We start from the raw sequence: 25462 nt of genomic DNA, 5'->3' as shown, positions 1-25462 counted from the left end.
CTAGATGTCAATACACAAGGCAATCTTGGAAACCACATGTTGAAAATGGCAGAGCATCTCTTAGCCTGGATCTCTGAATGACTGACCAGAGCTATGAAGGTGAACTCCCCATCCCTGCCTCTCCAACCAAACAAGACCACTGCTGCCATCTGGGTTTTATATTAGCAAGGAGCCAACTTCCATTATGTTAAACCATTGAGATCGGGAGTTTCATCTGTTATGTCAACTAGTACCAACCTAATCAATTCTGAAGTTGCCAGGGTTTAAACAAATGTGCTGCCACTTCAAAAACTGTTTTTATTACCACAAAGGGCCTTGGAAAGAGGGAAGTGAAACTGCTTCAGAGACAAATGCCAGAGGCCACATGGGGAGAGCTTGGACTTGGAAGCAGGCTGCCTAGTTTGATTGCCGGCTCTGACATGTACTGGCTGTCTGACCTTCGGCAAGTAACTTAACCTCTCTGTACTTCGCTTTCTTCCTGTATGAAATGAGGATGACAATAGCACCTACCTTATGGAGTTGCTATAAATTAATATCTGAAAAGCACTTAGCTCAGTGCCTCGCACACAGTTAATGATAAATTCACAAATTCCTAATTTTCCAAAGGCCATAATGAAGTCTTTAACTTGTTTCCTACAATACAATCTCCTAACCTCCTGCTCTGCTGTTAGAGAGATTGTGCCAAAACAACAGAGATGGCTTTAGGACTATGGATGTCCTTCCTTTGCAATATGACTTTGTTCCGGTACACAGGAATTTCCCAGAGTTTGCTCCACTCAGAGGTCAGAGGGCATCTTGGTCTATTGGATTTAGGCTGTGTTAGCTTTAGGTAGATCATTAACCTTAGGAGCAATGCTCACCTCTTAACCCTATTTGATTTTTGTCCACAGGCCTATAGAGAAGATTGTTCAACCTCCTTTTGAGTCAATCCTTTACATGCATTTATTCATAATAATTATCATATATTTGATCTTTTTTTTTTGAGTCTTATACCAGGCACTGTTTTCCAACCTAGGGTTAGCATGCTGAACAAGAAGAATGTGGTCTCTGCCCTCATAGACCCTATTTCCTTTCAAAGGTATGAATAAATGAGGAGTTAGAGCAGTTGTGAGCACAGTAACTTGTAAAATTCATTCATTCAGTAACAATATACTAGAATCTTCAAAAATAAAGATTAAAAATTAGTAGTTAATGTCCTCATTTGTGCTTCTGTAATGGTGAAGTAGCTTGTTCAAGAACTGTGCTCTTGTTGAGCACATCTAGATGTGGATAAAGCACCAGAAAACCTATTTAAGAGCATTAGACATTAGAGGTGCCAAATTTCTGGAAAAGGGAAGGGGTAAACCAGGGAGGTGAGATGACATTCTGCAACCACATTTCCTTGGGGGAATTTGCCACTTCCTGGTACAAGGTAAGAGGTATCTGGTTTTGCCTGAGCAGAGGGCTACTGCTAGCAGAGCTTTGGCAGTCTCACGGCTGGAAAAACACAAGTGGAGACAAGATCCCAATGAGAAGGGAGGTGCAGAGAACTAAGCCTGATAAATGACCAGTTCTCCCCTTAAGATATTTGGCACAATTTGAAGTTCTGTGGAAAGGGAGGCAAAAAATATAATTCTACACCTTAGAGAGGTCCCAAAGAATATACCAGGTGTATCAGTTTCCTATTGCTGCTATAACAATCACCACAAATTAAGTGGCTTAAAACAACAGATTTATTATATTACAGTTTTGTAGGACTAAAGTCTGAAATGGGTCTCACTGGGCTAAACTCAAGTTGTCAGCAGGGCTGCTCTCCTTTCTGAAGGCTCCATAGGAGAACCCATTTTCTGGCTTTTCCTGCTTTAGAGCTGCTCACGTTTCTTGGCTCATGACTGCAGCCCATTCCATCTTCAAAGCCAGCAACTGCAGGCTTTCTTTGCCTTATTCAAACACTAACCCTTCTGCTTCCCTCTTCCACATTTAAAGGACCCTTGTGATTACATTGACCCTCACAGATAATTTAGGATAATCTCTTTATTCCCAAATTGCCTTGCTAGCAACTTTAGTTCCATCTGCAACGTTAATCCTCCCCTGCCATGTAGCATAACATATTCACAGTTTGTGGGATTAGGACATGGATGTCTTTGCGGGTCCATTTTCTGCCCACCACACCAGGCTTTCAGTGGGTAGACATAGGAGCCTATCAAAACTGCAGGCTAGTCTTGATTCAGCCAAACCTCGATTGGATGAAAGTGATCAGTCCCCATTTTATCTTCTTAGTAGAATAAAAGGATGAAAAAGGTGGAGAATTTCATTTGAGAATTGGAATCTATGAAGAAGAAATAAAAATGGAAATTCTAGCAGTGAAAAAGGCAATCGTTCCACTAAAGATGCAAGAAAAAGTGTCTTTGCACTTGTGGCAGCCAAGACTGAATGGGAGAATACAGGAATTACAAAACCATGGAAAGAGAATTTTTGCAACTCAGAAATAACATTCTAAACAGCAAAGAGCCTGTTTTACTCCCCCTAAAAAGTCTGAAATTTGAGTTTACATGAAAAAGGCAATAATTTGTGTCAATTTCTCATTAAGTATATTTAACAATACAATAGATGCAAAGAAGAGAGGATTAGTAAACTGAAAGTTAGTTTAATATAAAATATCCAAACTGAAACACAAGGAAAAAAATGGAAATACAGAAAAAGGCATGATACATGTGTGCATTTGAAAAAGATTACTACAGGGACTTCCCTGGTGGTCCAGTGGGTAAGACTCCACGCTCCCAATGCAGGGGGCCCCGGTTCAATCCCTGGTCGGGATACTAGATCCCGCACGCCGCAACTGAGTCTGAATGCCGCAACAAAGATCCCGCACGCAGCAACAAAGATCCCATATTCCACAACTAAGACCAGCCAAAATAAAAAAATAAATATTAAAAAATGAGATTACTACACATACAATTATAGTTGTAGAAGTAGAATCAACAGAATAGGCAGGAGGGATATTTAAACAAACAATGGCTGAGAATTTTCCAAAAGTGATAAAAAAAATTAGCCCAAACCTTCACAGCTAGGGTAAAATCACACTTAGGCATATGATGGTCAAACCAAAGAACATGAAGAAGATAAAGGGAATATTTTAAAAGCAGCCAGAGGAAAAAGACAAATTACCTTCAAAGGAACAACAGTTGACCTCAGTTGACTTCTCAACAGAAATTATAGACAAAAGAACACAATACAGTGACATTATTAAAGTTATGGAAGAAAAGAACAAACTCTACAAACTGTTAGTTAAAAACATTAAAAATCCTGAGAAAATGCTCTGCCAGAAGATTTGCACATTAAAAACAGGTGAGCCAAATAGAAAACAAATATAAGGTGGCAGATAACACTCTAACATATCAGTAATTACATTAAATGTCAACAAACTATATGCCAATTAAAGTCTAAGATTGTCACATGGAGTTTTTAAAATATATGCTGCTTGTAAAAGACACACTTTAAATATAAGGACACAGAAACACTGAACACAAAAGGATTAAAAAATATATGATGCATACAATAGCCAGAAGAAAGCTGGTGTAACTACCCCAGTATTAGACAAGAATCTAAAGCAAGAAACATTACTAGAGATAAAAAGAGGCACTTCATAATGATTAGAATTATAAAGGGAAAAACCTAACAGTAAGGTATCACAATCTCAAATATGTATGTACTCAAAAACATAGTTTTAAAATATATAAAGCAAAGGTCAGCAGCGTTAAAAGAAGAAATAGACAAATCCACAATCATAGTGGGGAACACACTTCTCTCCAGTGCTAATAGAAAAATCGGATAAAAACAATTATAGAGCTGAACAACACAATTTTCAACGTGTGTGTGTGTGTGTGTGTATATATATATATATATATAAAACACATATGTATGTATTTGATTTATGTATAGCATTATAAATAAAACACTTTACCCAACAGCCATAGAATACTCATTATTTTAAAATGCATATTAAACAACAAAAAGTAACTGTATGCTGGGCCACCAAACAACCTTCAGCACATTTCAAAAGACTGAAATCATTCTGAGTATGTTATCGTACCATAGTGGAACTCAGTTAGACATAAATAACAAAAGATAACCAGGAAATTGAAAACACTGGAAATTAAGCAATACATTTCTAAATAAACTATGAGTTAAACAAGAAATCACAATGAAAATTGGAATATATTTTGAATTAGAATATATATTTGAATATATTTTAGATAATCATAAAGATATAATAATATATCAAGAAAAAGGAAATTTGTAGCCTTCAATGCATATATTAGAGTAGAAGAGAGGCTGAAAATCAATGATCTTAACTTCCTTTTATAAAATCCAGAAAAAGAACAAAGCCCAAAGAAAGTCAAGAAAGCAGAAATCAATAAGTGAATTTACCATAAAGAAAATCAACAAAGCCAAAAGTTGGCTCCTTATGAAAATTAATAAAATAGGTAAAACCTTGGCAATACTAATCAAGAAAAAGGAGAAAACATAAATTACCAATATCAGAAATGAAAAAGAAAATTATAGCAAGGATCCTCCACACATTAAAAATGTATAAGAGCTTCCAGGTTGGTGAACACTTTCACGTGCTGGGAGGACGGTGCATCCCAGTTTCTCAAGGACAGAAGCTCCTGTAACAGGACCCTTCCAAACCTCACCAATGAACCTCTTCATCTGGTCATTCATCTATATCCTTTATAATAAACTGGTAAACATAAAAAATGAATAAAGATAATATTGTGCACAACTTTACATCAATAAATTTGAAATTTAGATGAAATGGGTAAATTTCTTGAAAAACTTAGCAATACCAAGACTTGAAGAATCAGAAAATCTGAACATTTCTTTAGCTATTAAAGAAATTTAATCCGGAATTGAAAACCTTTCCACCAATAAAACTCTAGACATGGGTGTCTTCACTGATATATCAAGACTTATTATAAAGCTACAGAGACTGAGACAGATATAAGTGGAAGGGTTGATATATAGCTTAGTGGAACAGAGTGGAGAGTCTAGAAACACATAGACAGTTACCTGATTTTTGACAAAGCTTATACTAAAGTGCAGTAAAAAAAGAATTATCTTTCAAGTAAATGGTGCTGGGTCAACTGGGCACACATATGGAAGGAGAAATGAATACAGGCTTCTATCCCATACCATTCACAAATATCAGTTCCAAAAAGATCTAGGCCATGTGCCTTAGCCTTGTCTTCTATGACATCATGCTATATATAGCTCACTAAGTTACTCAGTTTATAACTGTAGTTATATAGCACAAATTACAGGGTCTATACATCATTTGTTAAATTCCAGGAGACCTACTGAGTGAATATTTGGGGCAAAAAAATGTCATGTTAAGAAAAGTCATCTACTTCTTTTAACCTAATTTCTCGTTCACATGAATGGAAAATAAATGTCTGTGTTTTTTTAAAAAAATCAATTCCAGGTGGATTCTAGATCTAAATGTGAGGGGTAAAACTATAAAGCTTCTAGAAGGAAACATAAGAGAATATTTTCATGAACTTGGGACAGGCAAAGATTTCTTAAACAGTTTACAAAAAGTGCTAAACATAAAGGAAAATGTTGAAATAGGACTCAGAAATATATAAAACTTCTGTTTATTAAAAGACACCATCAAGAGAGTGAAAGAAAACCCATAAAATGGAAGAAGATATTTGAAATACATATGTCCTTCACAGTTCTCATATCTAGAATAAATAAAGAACTCCTACAACATAAAAAATGTGAAAATAATCCAATAAAAAGAAGATATCTGAATCACCAATAAACATGTGAAAAAGTGTTCAACTTTATTAGTCATCAGGGAAATTAATATTAAAACTACAGTGAACTTCATCATATGCTCCAGGAGAGCTAAAATTAAAAAGTCAGCCCAAACCAAGGGTTGACAATGATGTGAGGCAACTGGAACTTTCATACGCTGGTGGGAGTGGGAAGTGTACAACTACTTTAAAAACAGTGTGGCAGCACTTATTAAAGCTGAACATAGGCATATGCTGTGATTCAGCAATCGTGCCCTGAGTCCCAACGTGGAATCTCTGGCCTCTAGTGTCTTTGGCATGGGGGGGCAGCAGGTGGCCTTCAGGACTTTGTGTCACCATCACAGCAGGCCCAGGGTAAGGGTTTACACCATAGCAGTCTCTGGGACAACCCGTGCCAAGAACCCCCTGATGAGTGTCTCACCAAGGAGGGGACATGTTCATCCTTTCCTTTGAGATGGTGTTCAGCAGATTGCTGGTCTAGAGGTTGCTTTAATCTCTGACCAGAAATATGTTGGCTATTTCCAGCTCATGAGCATATGGGATGTGGTCTCAGGGACCCTGACAGCCTCTCTGCACAGCATGGACCTTGTGTGACCGAGGCTCCTAAGCCTTTCTCTGTGCCCTCCAGCTGGTCTTACTCCAAAGCCCAGACGGTCACCTTGAAAGCTGACCAGATGTGAGAGGTCCCCTCCTCACTCTATCCTGTCCCTAGTTATCTGGCACATAGAGACAATACATTTCTTGAATTGAAAACTCAACTTAGCTGCCTAGAGGTGGTGTGAAGGGGGAGAGAATGGGGACAATCTCCCATTAGTTGTCCAATGATGGTGATGTCTGTAAGATATGGAAGGAAGAGGATACATTGTTTACTTTGAGGTATATGTGTGAGAGTGTGTGTGTGTGTGTGTGTGTGTGTGTGTGTGTGTGTGTGTAAGAGAAGGGGAGGAGAGCCCAGGTTTGTGTATAATAGTCTCATGCCTTTGACCTTGTGAATTCTGTGACTTACAACCTCTTCCTACTCCCTCAGGACTATCTCTGGCCTCAGTGGAAGGCAGGGTTAATCTCTGACAGAGGGAAGAACTTTTCATAATTTTGGTAGGAGCTGAAACAAACAACAGTATTTCCTTAGCAAAGATTCACCCTTTGCGCACAAGAAGAGGGGGGCAGAATAAAGAGTTATGGTGGGCTAAAATAATAAACTGTTTAAATTCAATTATAATACATTCTTACAGTCTTAAGACTCAGTTTTGAGGATGCTTTATTAGATGAGTCTTGGTTTGTGGTTTGAATTACTATATTGCCAGTCCTAATACTTACCTTGAGAGAAAGTCTACTTAAAATGTATCCAGGGCAAAAGACTTGAACAAGAGGGCATTTAAATAGCTAATAAGCATATAAAGATACTCAACCTCATTAGTCATCAGAAAAACTCAAAATTATGGTGCAAAACCAACAACACTCCCAGCAAAACAGTAAAAATGTGGAACAGCCAAACTCTTGTACTCTTAATGTGGGAGTGGAAATTGGTTCAACCACTTGGGAAAAGTGTTTGGCAGTATCTGTGAGTTGAACATATGCCTACTTTATTACCAAGCAGTTACTCTCCCAGGAAAATATCCTGCAGAAATGTATACCTGTGTGCAGGAAAAGACATGTACGAGAATGTTCACAGCAGCACTCACTATAAGAGCCCACTAGAAACCACTATCATCAACAGGCAGGATAAATAGCAAGTCCTGCATATACAATATGGGGTCATATGCAACACCAAGATCTCCTGACGGGCAACTATACACAACAACATAAATGAATCTTACAAATGTAACCAGAAAGAAGTCAGATGCAACATTGTACATATTGTATGATTCCATCTTTGTAAAGTTAAACAGTCAGCAGAATTAGTCTATGTTGCCAGAAGTCAAGATAATGGATATCTTTGTGGGGAGATGGGAAGTAATTGGAGGAGAGGCACCCCCCACTCTGTTAACGTTCTGTTTCTTGATGTGGGTGCTGGTTACAGGGGTGTGCTCACTTGGTGATAATTGCTCAAGTTGTATACTTAGGATATGTTAAGTTTTATGTATGTTTATTACACTTAAAGAAAAATTTTGAAAAATCTAAATTCGGAAGACTTCCCCCAGGCAGAGCTCATAGACTTCAGGAGGATGGGGCTGCGGGCTGCACTGGTGAGTAGAAGCAGCCCTCCCAGGGTTCAGCGCTTCACTTGACCTCAGACTTCAGCCAGGGTTGCAGGAGACGGTGTCAGGGGGATTGGGGGTGGGGGAGGGACCCGGAGTGGGCAACCGAGACGCTTTTGGAGGAAGAGTCTGAGGATACCTGAAAATTGCGTTCAAAACGTTGTGTATGCGTGTGCACATGCTCTCCTGGGGGAAGGGTCCACAGTGTTCACCTAGTGGACCGCCCCTCAGTCCCGAAGAGTCTGTGTTGGAGATATCGAAGAGTTGCTTGTCTAGATGAAGGTCCAGGGGTCAAGGAACCCGCATTCTAGTAACTAACCTGGGGCCCGGGCGGTCACTCTCATCTTGGGCCTCGGCTTCTCTGTCCAGTGGGCTCCGGGGTTGCTGTGGTTCGTACCTCCGGGGTGCGGACTACTAGCCCGCGAGCAGAGATCCAGCCTCTCAGTTCCGGGCGCTGGGCAGAGGTGCAGCCGCAGCGAGCCCCTGCGAGCTGTCTGGGAGAGGGGTGGGGGTGTGGCGAGGGCGATGGGCCGGAAGGGCGAACCCTTCGGAGGAGGCGGATCCGCTCCCTCGCGGGCAGGTAAAGTTGGCCGAGGCCCCGAGAGCCGGGTAGGAGTCGCGCGCCGCCGAGGAGAATGAGGCTCGCGGTCTGCTCCGTGCTGTGCGCGGGGGCCCTGGGTGAGTGCGCACTGGGAGCCGGGTGGGGGCCGGCCGTTTAGGATGGGACCGGGTGCCAGCCGAGGGTCAGCCACGGCGGGACACTGCACTGTCTCGTCTAGGAGGCTTCGAAGCAACCCAGCGCCTGGCTGGCTCCAAAGTGCCTTCCACCGCCGGTGGTTCATCAGTGCACCTGACCAACTTTCGCCCTTGCAGAAACCCTGCAGGCTAGGGCAGGAGTTCGCAAACTCTGACCAGCTGACCAAATCCCGCCAGCTGCCTGATATACAGCCGAACGAGCTAAGAATGGGTTTTACATTTTTACATGTGTGAAAGAAAATAAAAAGAAAAATAGCTTGACACATAAGAATTATGTGAAATTCAAATGTCAGCGTCCATAAATAAAACTTCATTGCAACACGATCATGCTCATTCAGGTATTTGTCCATGGCTGCTTTCAGGCTTTAAGGGCAGAGTAGAGAGTTGCCACAAAGACTGTATGGCCCACAAAGCTAGTAATTGCCTAGCTAGCCCAGTACAGAAAAAGTTCATGACCCCTGGCCTGGAGGCTGTTCATCCAGTTTACAGTGAAGGAAACAGCGTCAGAGGAGAGAAGGGATTTTTTCCGAGGGCTCAAGGACTATTATTAAGAGGGGGAGGGGCACATCAGGTAAGCTTGTCATGTCAGGTATCTAACCAGAAGGATCTTTCCTGCTCTGAACTGTACAATGCCTCCCATCCCGACTACACACTAGGCAGGTGGAGGAATATAGGGGAGAAACAATCACCCTAGAATGGAATCCACCTGCCACTCGGTGCCATGTGACTGGGTGGTCCCTTGCCCTCCTCTCTGAGCTGATTTCCTCCTCAGTTCAGTAGAAATTACTTTTTCACAGCAAACACACAGTTGCTGTGAAAGTGACATGAAGTCATGTACCTAAGGGCAGAGCTGTAGGCACAGGTGAGTTATCACTGGGAAAAAAATCCTGCACGTAAATGTAGGGGACCCCGTCCCGTGTTGGGGGGCTGTCAGGGCTCTTGGCTGGGTAACTGTAAGGAAGGTAATGGTGCAAAGTCACTAACCTCATGCAGGTGGAGACCCCTGCCTGGCGGGACAACTGGGTTCTGTCCAGCCCTGATTCTGTCAGGTCTCAGGCTGTCTTAAATCATTTCTGGGGTAGGGTATCTATCATGGGGGGAGGCATAACCTGGGCTGAGCAGAAGAAGGCAGGAAAGGCAAGGAGTGCTTTCAGGGATGGGGGTGGCCCTCCTTGGCCCAGTGCTGCCACCTAGGGCCACACGGGGAGCTCTGATGGGGCTGGGGAAGGCTGGCAATGTTGCTACAGCTGTGGTCCAACTATGGCTGCAGAAAATCCAGAGTGCAGCCCCCTGGCCTCTCCCGTATTCTTCCTGAACAGGGCTTCTGTTGTTTGTTCTTCCCCCATCCCCTCTCTTGGCAGTGTCAGGCACTGACCAAAAGTTCACTTTCCCAGTCGGCTCTGTGTTTACTAAACAGAGGCAAGAGCTGCCTCTCCCTGGCCCTCCGCCCACTCCATCCCAACATTCCTTCTCTCTTGGCCACTGGACAAGGCTGGAATCGAGGACGTGCTTTCTTCAAAGCTCAGTGTTCTCTTCCTATAAAAACCCTTCTGGTGGCAGATGACAGGAATGTAACCAAACTAGCTTAAACTAAAAGTGTCAGAGGAGTGGGAGTGGTGATCAGTAGGCCTTGCAAGAGCCAAGAACCAGGGGCTCAGTACAGCCTGTACCTCCACCTTGGCTGCCACCTCCTTTCTCTACCTTTTGCTCTTCCAGGGAAGAGATTTCTCCACGCAGTGAGCATGTGGCCACCAGCAGCTTTTCCCTTCTAGAGCAGATTGAAATATTCACAGTGGGCTCTGATTGCCCCTTCTTGAAATTGTCACATAGTTGGATGGAGTGTTGTTGATGGCTGGCCTAGTATAGGTTACTTGACTCCATTGACACTTAGCTTGCTTGCACACACTCTTTCTTTTTAAAATCATTTTTATTGAAGCATAACTTACTTTTAATAAAATGGTCTCCTACAAGTATACATACAGTTCAATGAATTTCAAGAAATACGCCTACCCCCATAACTACCACCACAATCAAAATATAGAACATTTCCATCACTCCCAAACTGTCCCCTACCCCTTCCCTGTCATTCGCATTTTTTCCCACTTTAGGTAAGTTTTTCCTTTTCTAGGATTTCATGTAAATGGAATCATGCACTACATAGTCTTTTGTAACTGGCTTGTTTCATTCAGCACAATTGTTTAGAGATTTATCCACATTGTTGTATGTATCAAAGTTCATTCCTTTTTATCGCTGAGTAGTATTCCATGGTATGACTTTATCACAGTTTGTTTTCCATTCATTTGTTAGTGGATGTTTAGGTTGTCTCCAGTTTGGGATATTATGACTAAAGCTGCTATGAATGTTAGTGTACAAGTCTTTGGGTGGACATATATTTTCATTTGTTTTGGGTAAATATCTAGGAGTAGCATTGCTGGGTCATAACGGTAACTTGTTAAGAAAATGTCAAACTTTTTTGAGTAGTTGTACCATTTTCCATTCCCACCCACAATATGATAATTTCAGTTGCTCCACATCCCGCTAACACTTGGTGTTGTCAATATTTTCACATTTAGCCATTCTGATAGGTGTGTGTACTACCTCACAATGGTTTTAAATTGCATTTCCCTGATGAGTAATAATGTTGTAGCTTAGCTTTCCATTTTCTTTTTTTTTAATTAATTAATTTTTTTTGAATTTTTGAATTCTATTTTTGTAAACAGCAGGTTCTTATTAGTTATCCATTTTATACATATTAGTGTATATATGTCAATCCCAATCTCCCAATTCATCACACCACCAATAAAATAATTAATTTTATTTATTTATTTTTGGCTGTGCTGGGTCTTTGTTGCGGCACATGGGCTTTCTCTAGTTATGGTGAGCGGGGGCTACTCTTTGTTGCCATGCGCGAGCTTCTCATTTCAGTGGCTTCTCGTGTTTCAGAGCACAGGCTCTAGTCTCGCTGGCTCAGTAGTTGTGGCGTATGGGCTTACTTTCTCCACGGCATCTGGGATCTTCCTGGACCAGGGCTCAAACCCGTGTCCCCTGCATTGGCAGGCGGATTCACTGTGCCACCAGGGAAGCCCTCCATTTTCTAAATGATACCTTCTGAAGAGCAGATGTTTTACATTTTGATCAGGTTCCCTTACCTAATTTTTATTTTTTGTTATTATGTTTTGTGTCCTCTCTAAAAATATTGATATAATTGGCTACCCCCAAAGTTGCAATAGTTTCCTCTTTGTTTTATTTTAGAAGTTTTATAGCTTCAGCTTTTATGTTTTGGTCTATGATACATTTTTAGTTAATTTTTGTGTATGGTATAAAGTAAGAGTTGGGATTCACTTTTCTCATATGGATATCCAGTTATTCCAGGACTTGTTTTCGAAAAGAATATCCTTTCTTCACTGAATTACCTCGGCAGCTTTGTTGAAAATCTACTGACCCTATATATATGGGTCAATTTCTAGACTCTCTGTTCTGTTACATTAAGCTTTATATCTCTCCTTGTGGCAATATCACACTGTCTTGGTTACCGTAGCTTTATAATAAGTCTTGAAATCAGGTAGTATAAATCCTCCAACTCTATTGTACTACTTCAATGTTGGTTTGGCCATTTAGATCTTTTGCATATCCAAACACAATTTTGAATCAGGTTATCAAATTCTATAAAAAACAATTAGGCTTAGATTATTATTGAGATAGCATTTAATTTATAGATTATTTTGAGGCTTGGCATCTTAACAATATTGAGTTTCCTAATCCATGAACATTCTATATCTATTTATTTAGGTCTTCTTTCATTTATCTTGGAAATTTTTTGTAGTTTTCATGTACAGTTCTTGTTCATAATTTGTTAAATGTATCCCTAATATTTCATATATATATCTATTTTAGATTTTTTTTCTTATTTTCTTTCATTTTTCTTGGCTGTATCAGGTCTTAGTTGTGGAACGCTGGATCTTCGTTGAGGCATATGGGATCTTTCGTTGCGGCACGGGCTCTTTGTTGTGGTGCGCAGGCTTTTCTCTACTTGTGGCATGCAGGTTTTTCTCTCTTTCGTTGTGGTGCGCAGGCTCCAGGGCGCGTGGGCTCTGTAGTTGGCGGCAGGTGGGCTCTCTTGTTGAGGCATGTGAGCTCAGTAGTTGTGGCACAAGGGCTTAGTTGCCCCGCGGCATGTGGGATCTTAGTTCCTCCACCAGGAATGGAACCTGTGTCCCCTGCATTGGAAGGTGGGTTTTTTTTTACCACTGGACCACCAGGGAAGTTCTGATATTTCATATCTTTGAAAGCCATTGTAAGTATTATTATTTATTTATTTATTTATTTATTTATTTATTTGCGGTACGCGGGCCTCTCTCTGTTGTGGCCTCTCCCGTTGCGGAGCACAGGCTCCGGACGCACAGGCTCAGCGGCCATGGCTCACGGGCCCAGCCGCTCCGCTGCACGTGGGATCTTCCCGGACCTGGGCACGAACCTGCGTCCCCTGCATCGGCAGGCGGACTCTCAACCACGGCGCCACCAGGGAAGCCCGTAAGTAGTATTTTTAAAGTTTCATTTTACAGTTTTTTCTTTTTAGCTTTGTAGAGATTCAACTGATTTTAGCGCTTTGACCTCAGATCCTAAGACCTTTCTAAATCATTTATTCCTTAAAATTTTCTGTGTAGAGAAACATGTTATCTGTGAATATAGACAATTTTCTATCTTCTTTTCCAACCTGTATGCCTTTTGTTTCTCTTTTGAGCTTTGTTAAAATGGTTAAGACCTCTAATACAGTGTTAAACAGAAGTGAAGAGAATGTCAATCTTTGCCTTGTTTCTGACCTGAAGGGGAAAGCATTCAGTCTTTCACCATTAGGTATAATATTAACTGTGGGGTTTTTTGTAGATGTTCTTTATCAGGTTGAGGACATTCCTTTCTATTCTTACTTTGCTTGGAATTTTGAATTGGCAAGTGCCTTTTCTGTTCTATAGAGATAATCGTATGAATTTTTCTGTTTTATTCTGTAATATGGTGAGCTATACTGATTAGTTTTTGCACATTAATTCAACTTCACATTCCTGGACAAGGGATAAACCTGTGTGTGTGTGTGTGTGTGTGTGTGTGTGTGTGTGTGTGTGTGTGTGTTCATGTACTTAAGAATTTTTTTTTGGCTGCGTTTGATTTGTTAATATTTTGTAAATGATTTTTGTGTCTATGTTCATGGGGGATATTTGGTTGTAGGTTTCTTTACTTATAATGTCTTTGTTTGGATTTGGTATCAGGTTAATGCTGGCCTTAGAAAATGAGTTAGGAGTATTACTTTCTCCTTTACTTTATAAGATAGTTTTTGCCACATTGGTGTTATTTCTGTTAAGTGTTTGATAGATTTCATGAGTGTAACCACTTGGGTCTGGAACTTCCTTTAACATTCATTATAGTGCAAGTTTGCTGTACCCAAATTCTCCCAACATTTGTTTGTCTGGAAAAGTTTATTTTTGCCTTCAGTTCTGAAAGTTATTTTCATTGGTTTTAGATTTCTAGGTTAGCAAGTTATTTTTCTTTTAGCACTTTAAGGATATTCCATTGTCTATGACTTGTGTGGTTTCTGACAAAAAGTCTGAGATATTTATTGTCTTTGCTCCTCTGTACCTAATTTTGTCTCTTTTCTCTGGTTGCTTTAGAACTGGGAGTTTGTAGTTTTCATAATATTAGGAAAAATTCTGGCCAAATCTTTCTTCACATATTTTTTCTTGCCCCTTCCCCCCTTTTTTATCCTGGACTCCAGTTACACATATGTTAGATCACTTGATACTGTATGACAAGTCACTGAGGCTCTGCTCATTTGTTTTTCTATCTTTCTTTCTCTCTGCTTCATTTTAGATAGTTTGTAGTAATGTCTTCTAGATCATCTTTTTTCTTCCGCATATCTAATCAGCTGTTAATCTCATCCACTGGAATTTTTATTTCAGATATTCTATTTTTCATTTCTAGGAATTCTTTTTGGCTCCTTACATCTTATATTTGTATCCTCATTATGCTCATGTTTTTCTTTTCTTGGGGGTAGGGTTCACTATTTACTTATGGCAAATATTCCACATCCATGATCCTCTCCAGTCAGAAGTTCTTTGAGAGGATGCCATGGGCCTTGGCCAGTCGGAGAATGGCATCATCTGACTCTCCCATCCTGTGAATGGCCCCACAGATAGCCTAGGTTTTGAACTGGGTGTTGAACCTGCCTGTTACTTTGTTAACCTCAGCCAAGTTCACCTGGACTGACGCGTGGTCTTTGGCGCCGATGATGCAGTTGCTGGCAGAGTATTTCTGCGGCAAATACAGGTCCACGAACTCTCTGGCATCATTTTGCATGTTGAGGGCATGTCTGGTGGCACCACAACAAGCATGGGAGCAGAAAGGAAGCGCTGCATCCCCCAGCAGCGCTGATGTTCCTGTTTTTCTTTAGCGCTCCAAGCATACTTATAACATTTAAAATAGCTGTTTTAAAGCTATTTTCTGTTAATTTCCTCATCTCTTTCATTTCTGTCTGATTGTATTGACTGATTTTCCTCCTGGTTATGGATTACATTTTCCTGCACCTTCACTTGTGTATTAATTTTATTGGTTGCTGGATACTGTGAATTTTACCTTGCTGAGTACTGTATTTTGGTTTTTGCTTTTTTTTTTTTAATTTAAGGAGTGTCAACCTTTTTTTCTGACAGGCACTCATAATGTCTTCAGATCAGCTTAACCTTCTCAAGACTATTTTTCAAGATGTTTAGGCAGTGTCTAGAATACCCTTCTTTCTAGATCTAGTTTAGCTTACTTATGGAATCTTTCATAAATGCACTATTTATTCAATAAGATTTTCTCCACTCTGAATGGTGGGAACCCAAATGATTCCTAACCCCATTTGAGTTCTGAGAAATGTTTGGTTTAGGCTCCCTATTAAATTTTCTTTCCCTAGCAGTTGTCCTTGCCTGGCCTCCACAATGCTCAAATTGATATTTAGCCAGAATCTCCAAGGTGTGACAATTCTGGATCTCAATCTCTCTTCTCTTTCTCCTCTCTTTTTGCATTCCCTGCTCTTTGGTACCCTGTGCTGCACATTCTAATTGCCTCCACCTTACCAAACTATGGTCTCTGTCTCCTCAACTTGGGGTGACCATCGGGCTGTTTCTTTTCTCTTCTCTGCCCTGCTATCTGGACATTTTGTCCAGGAAGAAAGCTAGTGTGATTACAGGGCTTACTTTATTTGTTTCCCTTCTCTCGGGGATCACAGTCCTGCACTTCCTGTTGTCCAATGTGTTAAAACATTTTTTTCGTATGTTTTTCCCCAGGTTTTTTTTTTTTTCTCACCTGTTTAAAGTGCTAGGGCAAGTCCCATATCAGTTATTTCTCATAGGTGGAAATAGAAGCCCATCCTGGTTTGATTTTTTGTTTGTTTGTTTTATGTTTTATTTGTTTTGCATTTGTTTAGTTCCCTGCTTTAGTACCATGTTTTTGTCCAGACTTTAGCGTTTCCCCTAATGATGTGAATATCATTCACCCTATTTTATACTCACACTGAATGAACTAGTGATTACCACTGGGGAGAGGGAGGGGATGAGGGGCAATATATAGGTAGGAGAGGGAATAAAAGGTTATTATAGGATTATATGAAATTATCTGTGTGAAACTTTTGGAAATTGTAAAGCACGGTAGAATTTAAAGAATCTTTCATTCAATAATAAATAAATAAATAATTTAAAAACATCAGAAATTCAAAAGCTACAGTTTTAATCATTTGACCATAAGCACAGGTGACTGAAAATAGACTTTCAAAAAGGCTTTCTCAGTAAGTGCAAACCTTTGAAAAAAAAAAAACTGCAATTGTATACAGTGGCTCTTTGTGTAACTTAACCTGCTTACAAAGCTATTTTCATTTATAGAGTTGTATTGTCTCTACAGTTATCAGTCATTTCTAAGAGCAGAAACGTTTTAAGAATCTGTATTGGCAAGCAGAGTAAACATGCTTTGAAAGGCTCAAAGTGCAATATGAGCTATTACTCCACACACTTCTATTCTGCGCAAGGGCATCTGTCCTGACAGCTCCATTCTCTCACTGGCTCTTCTACCCTGGTGGCTACTATCGAAGACCTGTTCAAAACAGAGCTGAAGCACTCCATTTGTCACTCCCTGTCTTTGGTATGGGATTCTCTCTAAGGAAATTTGACATCTCCAGTCCCATTTATTTTGATATTTCCTACTTGCAGACAGTTAAAACACAATACAGGCTTTGGAGTCAAACAAACCTGGGTGTTTCAAGTATTAGCTTCATCTCAAGTTATTTGATGTCTCTGACAGTTTTTTTTGTTTGCTTGTTTAAATTCATCTACAAAATGGGAACACCAGTATTTAACCAGCAGGACAATTGTGGGCACTCGAGGAGGGTCATGTGCCTGGCCTGACACACAGGGCCTTCTCAAAAATTCATAGCTGTGACTGCTGTTACTTGCATCTGCTAGATTTCATCTAAGATGACATTTTGCTCAAATACCACAGTTCTGTAAACAGCATTTTGCCTTTGCATTATTGTTAACACTAATTACTACAGCCTAAAGTGCCAGTGAAATGAACAGACACTGATTTTAATGCCCCAGCAGTTACTACCATGTAAGGTTAGAGTATCTAATGCCAAGACAAAGATTAAATCATTAGGCCCAAATCTTCCTTCCCATAATGCTATTTTCTTTTTTGGTGTGAAATTCACTAAAATGAAATTAGTCATTTAAAAGTGTACAATTCAGTGGTATTTAGTATGTTCACAGGGTTATGCAACTACCACCTCTATCTAGTTCCACCATAGTTCCAACACCCCAAGAGAGCATCCTGTACCCATCCTCCTCTTCCCCAGCCCCTGGCCACCACCAATTTGCTTTCTGCCTCTGTAGATTTACTTATTCTAGATATTTCATATAAATGGAGTCATATAATGTGTGGCCTCTTGTGTCTGGCTTCTTTCATTTAACGTATTATTTTTGAGCTTTATCAGTGCTGTAGCATGTAGCAGTACTTTACTCTTTTTACGGTAGATTATATTCCATTTTGTGGATGTACTATATTTTGCTTATCAATTCATTCATTGCTGTGCATTTGGGTTGTTTCCACCTTTTTTGACCATTGTGAAAAGTGCTGCTCTGAATATTTGTATATATGTATTTGAGTATCTGTTTTCAATTCTTTTGGGTATATACTTATGAGTGGAATTTCTGGGTCATATGATAATTCTGTATTTAACTTTGGGGGGATGCTTTGGCTTTTTTCTCCAAGGGAAAAGGCACAACCAGAGAAATGGGACCTGAGAATTTATGTGGGCCAGGCAGCCAGTCCAATGTGTGTCTACCCCTCTCAGCCAACCCTTGACCTTGTCTTTACCTTCTTCTTACAGCAGAGAAAGGTGAGTGCTGTGGGTCACTTACACCCCTGGCCTGTCTCCCGTAGGGCTGTGTCTGGCTGTCCCTGAAAAAACTGTGAGATGGTGCACTATCTCAAGTCATGAGGCCAATAAATGCTACAGCTTCCGTGACAACATGAATAATGTCCTTTCAGTGGAGGGTCCTCATGTCACCTGTGTGGAGAGAACCTCTTACCTTGAGTGCATCAAGGCCATTGTGGTAAGTCACTGCTGCCTAAGAAGAGTGGAAGAAAATCCATACTTTCTCCTTCTTTTTTTGTACTTGTTATAGTTTATTGCTTCAGAACAACTTTCTCTCTAGCAAGGAACTAGACCATGCTTTAGAGGAGAAAGAAATAAGCTAAAGACTTCAAAGTACAGAGACTATGTGTAGATGAAAATATAGGTGCTCAACATTCATTAATAGTGAAAACAACAATAATAATAATTAAACAACTGATAGAGAAGGATTCAGTGAAAATGGCCACGGTAAAGCAAAGCCAGAATTGCACTGAAAGAGAAATCTATAAAGACTCAGAAATAAACAAGAAGCTGTAGTATCACTATTATTACTTAATATTGTTTTTGGAATTTCCTAGTAATGCAATGATATAAAATACATATGAGATAGAAACAAACAAAATATCAATATTTTCAGATACTTGCATGCCTAGAAAGTACAATGGAATCAAGAGAAATGTTACCATAATTATTAATGAAAAAATTAGTTTGGTAAAAGATAAATATATCACAATTAATGTCATTTTCATATATCAACAGTCACTAGTTGGGGAAAAATAACCTCAAATTGTGATCTCATTTACATTTAAAATGATATACAGAAAAATGTTGCAGGGAAAAAATCATATGAGAGATCCGCAAGATTATTATAAATGTAATACAAAAGTCTGAGACAAATGAACAGTACTTATTAATAAATTAAAACATATGCCATATTCCCAGACAGGAAGACTAAACTTCATATATGTGCACATTTTCCCAAAGTTAATTCATAAATTTAATATAATTGTTATCAAAATTATATTATAAAATTTAAAAAGTCAGTAAAATAAGTTTACAATTCTTAAGAAGAAATATGGGTGAGAATATAAAATAGTATTATGAAAAATAAAATGAGCTGGGGAGTAGCTGAGGCCTGCCTGAAACTATAACATATTTAATAACAGCATTACAAAGAACAGGGTCCTCGGACAGATGTAGAAGATCTGGAAGAGAACAAAATTCAGACGTATTCCGAGCTTTCTATACATACATACATCTGTCTAATTATCTACGTGATATGATGTAGATGCAAACTATGATGAATGTCCAACACTAAGGCAGTCTGGTCCTAGGCTTAATGGTTACATACACATAGATTTAGATATTGTATGATAAGGCATACTTTCCAAACAAATGTCTGAGAAAGGATTCTTTAGTTGGACAACTGGATAGCCATTTAGAAATAAAATCAAGTGAGATTTTTAATCCATTTACCAAAATAAACTCCCAGCTTGACTCAATTTGACTAATGTAGATAGATATAAAAAGATAAATCACAGAAGTAGACAAATTTGGAAATGTAAAAATTTTAAGTCTCTGACAAAGGAAAAAAATTAAAGCCCTAAGCATACAGAAAAATATATTCACATCAGCTATAACGAAACAGTGTAGTGTAAAAGCTATGTAAAGATGTCATTTAAATTTATAAGAAATGCTTAAGAATAACAAGCTATAAACAAACTACTCACAGAAATGACAACTAATAGACGATACAAGTAAGGAAAGGAAAATGTTCATCCTTTATAATAATCAAAGGATGCAAATAAAACCACCTTAAGGTAGCAGTTTATATCTCGTAATGTGATAACATTTCTTAAATGATAGTATTTCTTGCCGGTAGTTTTGCGTGAAATTGGTATGTATTGCTATGGGCATTAGAAATTATAAATTTCTACATCATTTCTGGAGAAAAATTTGGAAATATTCAGTAAGGGTCATAAAGATGTACACTAACTTTATTTATTTTCTCTAATTCATTCATATTTATATATGACCTTATGCAATTGTGGGACCTGGTTAAGAGATATCTGTAAGACTATTGTCTTTGCATCTGATACTGGAACTTGAGGAGGAGGTGGGCAGGAGGGGGAAGATGTGTGAAAAGGAGGAAAGACTGAGAACCATCTAGAACCTCAGTCATGAGCTGGAGCCCATGGGGATGGACTGAAACCTGTTCTTGTTGCTTCTGACCTTGATGGTGTTCACAAGGCCTTCTTGTCTTTTACCTTTATACTAAATCCCTCCTTTTCTTAAATTGGTTTCTGATACATGCAACCAACAGAATACTAACTTGATATATGTATATACATATGTATACATATACTTATATATGAATACACATTGTAAAATATATGTAAGAAAAAATGAGATGGAGTAAAGGGAGGCAAGTATACAGAAATGTAGTATTAAATTTATAAAAAGCCAAATTACTTTAAATGTCAATTAAGAAATGAATAAAAAGCACTATTTACAATAGCCAAGATACAAAAGCAACCTCAGTGTCCATCAGTAGATGAATGGATAAAGAAGATGTGGTGTATATATACAATGGAATATTACCCATAAAAAAGAATGAAATCTTGCCATTTGTGACAACATGGGTGGACCCAGAAGGTATTATACTAAGTGAAATAAGTCAGACAGAGAAAGGACAAATGCTGTATGATTTTACTTATATGTGGACTCTAAAAGACAAAACAAATGAACAAATATAACAAAACAGAAACAGAGTCATAGATACAGAGAACGGGTGGTTGCCGGAGGGGAGATGGGTAGGAGGAGGAAAGATATAGGTGGGGGAGATTGAGAGGTACAGACTTCCAGTTGAAAAAAAAAGATTTCCATGAGGAAATGAGGGGTAGGGAATAATCCAACCTCATTTTTGAGAAGAGGCTGTGAAGTTACTGCTTCTCTCAGGGAGGAAGGAATTCTTGGCTGAGAGATCCTTGAAGAGGGAATCCAGACTCAAGAGTGCAAACCATGACTTCTTATGGATGGAAATATTCTACAACTCATTCACTCAATTCAACATTTATTGGACACCTACTGGCAGTTGGTGCTGGGATTTGGCAGGATAAAACAACACAGTAACATCCCCACCCTGGAGGAGGCTGCATTTCAAAGGGGAGTACAAACAATAAATAAACGTTTGTCAGATGGTTGATAAGGGCTCAGGAGAGAAACAGAGGGCTTCCAGCATTTATGAGGTGGTAGTTTTAAGAGCACAGTCGGAGGAAAGCTCACTGCGAAGGCTTTTGAGCCAACACTAGGGAGGTGGAGGAGGTCTGAGCCATACCAAGTATCCATGGCGATACTTGTCAAGTGTCCCTGGCAGAGGGTTAGGTGAGTCTTCCTCAGAGGTGAGGGGCTTCATTCATGTCTGGCCTTTTCTCTTTCAGGCAAACAAAGCAGATGCTGTGACCATTGATGGAGGTTTGGTGTTTGAGGCAGGCCTGGCCCCCTACAACCTGAAGCCCGTCGTGGCAGAATTCTACGGGTCAAAAGATGGTGCGTCTTCCACGGGGACCCAGGTCTCTGTTCTGACACAGCAGGCACAGCAGAAGGCAGGGACTCTGTTGGCATTACACTTGCAGGGAACAAAGCTGCTGGAGTTCTCTAGACTGTGAGAGGCTGTTACCTCCGCTAACTCGTGGGGGCTGGGATCTTGGCTCTTTCTGGGAAGCTGTGAACTCTGAGCATCCTGATGGGAATGCTGCTTGTGCTGCTGAGTGAGAGCGGGCATGTTGTCCAGAGTCCACTGCCCGCCCGGTGGGGTCGCCCATCTCTGGAGACACACAGACCTGGACATCCTCTCCGTGTGCCAAGTCCTCTGCAGTTGCTAGAGAACACAGTTTGAAGAATGGGGTTTGGGGAGGCGAAGAATGGGGTGCCTGCCATACTTGTCCATGAGTGTCACCAGTGTGTGTGTGAGCACGGTCTGTCTCAATTTGAGTCCAGCTTGCAGGGCCCTGGCGAAACCCTGGAGACGCCCTCCATACCTTCCCCCCACACCTTCATCTTCGTGCCCAGGCTGCAGACAGAGAAGGGAGAAGAGCCCGTGGGGAGAAACAGTAAATCTCAATGACTGGGAGCTGCAGGCCCTGTAATAGCTGGTGCAGAAAAAGAACTCAAGTGTATTGCCTTGAAGAGGGGCAGTTTCCTTTCTTCTGTCAATCAAGGGCCTTTCCCTTTCCTTTTCTGCCTGCTTACCAGGAGATGTTGCAGGTCCTAGGATCCCCCCAAGTTCCTTTGCACACACTCTGTAAGATGAGTGGCAATGATGTGGCATCTTCCTTTGGCCCTTCTTTCTCTACTCCTTTTCAGATCCACAGACTCACCATTATGTTGTAGCCGTGGTGAAGAAAGGCAGCGATTTCCAGCTGAACCAGCTCCAAGGCAAGAAGTCCTGCCACACAGGCCTGGGATGGTCTCCTGGGTGGAACATCCCCATCGGGATACTTCTTCCCTCTGACTTGGTTGAAAAAGGTAAGCTGGCTGGGACGGGGTGCCCTGAGGCAGGGCTCCTACTCCCAGCACCCACGTGGATTCTATTGGGGCCTTACGAACACTAACAGGCGTACAGGTTTCATAAACTCCAAGATGGGGACAACCTGCTTTAAACGTGTGCTGTCTGGGTTTGCTGCACCAGCGAGCCTTGGGAACTGGCAGCTGAGTCTTTCCTTCTCTCAGCAAAGGAACCCCGGTCTCTGAGCTCCTGGCAGCCCCACATTCACGGTAATCCCAGCAGTTTGGCTTGATAAGGGCCATCGTGGAGGCTGATGAGAAAGGGGAACTGCCTTCCAGCTGCCCAGGAAGGCTCACTGGGGATGATCGCCATACCGCCAGCAGTCAGGCCTCAGTGCTGTGGGTGAGGGCTTGGGATGAAGGCGAGAGGGGATGAGTGGACCAGAGCTATGATTTTTTGTGTACTCCAGTCTCTTGTTCAGTTCCGATGAGTCATGGTGAGCCTAGGGTGCCTTTTCAGCCCCTGAAAGATGACAGCCAAATTTTCTGTGCTCTGCAAAATTGTGTCTTTTTGAGCCCTGCCGACTCTGCAGCATTTATGTTTCACCTGTGTTTGGGGCTGCAGAGGTCAGATGGGGTGCGCAGCCTGGGCCACAGCTCTGGCTATGTTTGCCCTTTCTTGGGGTTCCTGCTTGCCCCGGTGTCAGACGCTGTGGGACGTCTGTCTGGGCGGTTATGATGTGGCTGTTGGCACACCCCCGAGCCCATGAGGCAAGTTAATCCAACCCCCTCCCATGAGTTCCTGGAAGAGGGATCCCCGGGAGCCACCACAGACCCTGGATCAGAAGAGGAGAGGGGTGGGTGGGACCACGTCCTGAGATAAGGAAGGGCTGTCGGGGGTTCCTGCGTGTTTAGAGTCCTGCGGCCTCCCCCACCACCCCCGAGCCTCCGTGTTGGTGAGCTAACCAGGTGAGTGGTGCTGGGGCTGCAGCTTGGGTCAGTGCAGCTCAGCAGTTTTCGCACCCTGCAGGGGACAGGCTGGGAAGCTTCTTTTGGGCTGGAGCCCCGGGACCACGCGTGAGCCAGCCACGCCCTCAGACCTGGGCACTGTCGGCCACCTCTGCACACCCACTTCCTCATGACAGTCCCAGGCAGTGCATGCAGACCTCTGGGCTCTCACATACGGACACACACACACACACACACACACACACACACACACACGCATGCGTGACCAAGGGGCCCCGGCAGCTCATGCCCTGAGGTCCGTGTGTCTCCGTGTTGAGCAGCAGCGGCTAAGTTCTTCGCGGACAGCTGCGTCCCCTGTGCGGATCAGACGGCTTTCCCCAAACTGTGCCAACTGTGTGCGGGGAAGGGGACCGACAAGTGCGCCTGCAACTCCCACGAACCGTACTTCGGCTACTCAGGGGCCTTCAAGTGAGTGGGGCCCCCTTGCTCCTCTTCCTCACTCTGATGATGGAGAAACTAAGCCACAGGGAGTGGACGGGGCCTGCCTCAGACCACCTAGAGTGTCGGTGTGAAACACAGGGTCTCGAGTGCCTCCCACGGCCCACCCTCGTTCCTGCCCGTCCTGAGGGGCAGTCTTCTGTGGGGGAGCCCCGCTCGTCTCCCCAGATGGAGGGGTCTGGACCAGGGAGGTTTCTGGGATCCATGGACACAGGCTTGGACTCCCAGCTGGGCCAAGGGCTGGGAACCCTCCCCTACACCAGCTGCTTCTCTCTACCTGAGTATCTCTGTGTCAGGGACGCATGCTGCTTCTCCCCACCTCCCTCTCAGCCCCCTGCCTGCAGGCACCTCTCCATACTCCACACCCTGCAAGAGACATAGCTGCTGCTCAAAACCAGAGCAAAACTGGCCGGGAGTCCAAGCCTGTCTAGAGTTTTTAACCTCTATGTAAAAGGCTTTAAACCTTTTTTTTTTTTTTTTTTTTAATCTGTTGCTTTTGGCTGCCTTCGAAGAGGAAGGTGGTGGGTTCCTCTTTTGCAGCCTCCCTCCCCAGAGTTGCCTGGGATGTAGCTTAGGGGGCTCCTGCTTGCTTCAGACCTGGCTTGGCTGTGGGGATTCAAAGGGTCTTCAGACAGGGCCATCACCTCTGTGAGGACGGACTGAAGCCTGGGAAACTGTGGGTGAAGCCCTGTTAGCCAGTGGCCCGGGGCAGAGCCTGGGGAGGGGGGTACTGGGGGAGGGGCGAGACTGTGCTGTGGACAGCGCCTGACCACAGCTGTCCTGGTCCTCAGGTGTCTTCAGGACAGTGTGGGGGACGTGAGCTTCGTGAGGCACATGACGGTGTTTGGTAAGTGCCGGATGGAGGAAGAATCCTGCGGGCCACCCTCTGGCCAGAGGAACTCATTGCTTCCTGAGCCGCCTTACATCTAGAGATGGGTGGTGCTAAGATCTTAATGAAATAGGAGAGTTTCTGTATAAAAAACACTTCCACTATTTGTACTTTGTTTAGTGCTCAGTTTGTTCAGTCTATAAATCTACCAAACAAATCTGAGCATTTAAGCATTACTTACCAACTAATAAAACAAGTTTTAATAATCAGATTCTCTTAGTCACTGGAATACCAGTTTCCGATCTAATCACTTTCTCCTGAATACTTCATTATGAAGGGCTCCTAAATGCTTTAATCACCTTAAACAAACACAGATTATTATAATGATTTCAGAACTTATTGGCACATCTATAATTAAATCTGTTGCAAAAGCATTACTACCATGGACAAAGATGTATTTCTATGTTAAAAAAAA

At 41.8% G+C, this 25462-nt stretch overlaps 1 protein-coding gene and 1 pseudogene across 2 annotated transcripts in view; one reads left to right on the top strand and one right to left on the bottom strand.

The window, feature by feature from the left end:
- Positions 1–8634: 8634 nt before the first annotated feature.
- LOC307186455 (inhibitor of carbonic anhydrase) overlaps positions 8635–25462 on the top strand; it is a gene marked incomplete at its 5' end in the record, with an annotated part of 40124 nt that continues 23296 nt past the window's right edge. Inside the window, 6 exons of the mRNA XM_079921533.1 lie at positions 8635–8677; positions 18212–18384; positions 21626–21734; positions 22551–22712; positions 23981–24128; positions 24950–25005. Of these exons, the coding sequence (XP_079777659.1) occupies positions 8635–8677; positions 18212–18384; positions 21626–21734; positions 22551–22712; positions 23981–24128; positions 24950–25005 (691 nt within the window). The remainder of the gene's footprint in view (positions 8678–18211; positions 18385–21625; positions 21735–22550; positions 22713–23980; positions 24129–24949; positions 25006–25462) is intronic.
- LOC307186951 (small ribosomal subunit protein eS21-like) lies at positions 14849–15100 on the bottom strand (annotated as a pseudogene). Its single transcript has one exon. The product of its transcript is annotated as a small ribosomal subunit protein eS21-like (transcript).

This window comes from Stenella coeruleoalba (assembly GCF_951394435.1).
Source record: "Stenella coeruleoalba genome assembly, chromosome: 5".
In the NCBI taxonomy this organism is placed as follows: Eukaryota; Metazoa; Chordata; class Mammalia; order Artiodactyla; family Delphinidae; genus Stenella; species Stenella coeruleoalba.
Note: the sequence above shows the minus strand (reverse complement) of the source record. Positions and strands in the feature narration are given on the sequence as shown.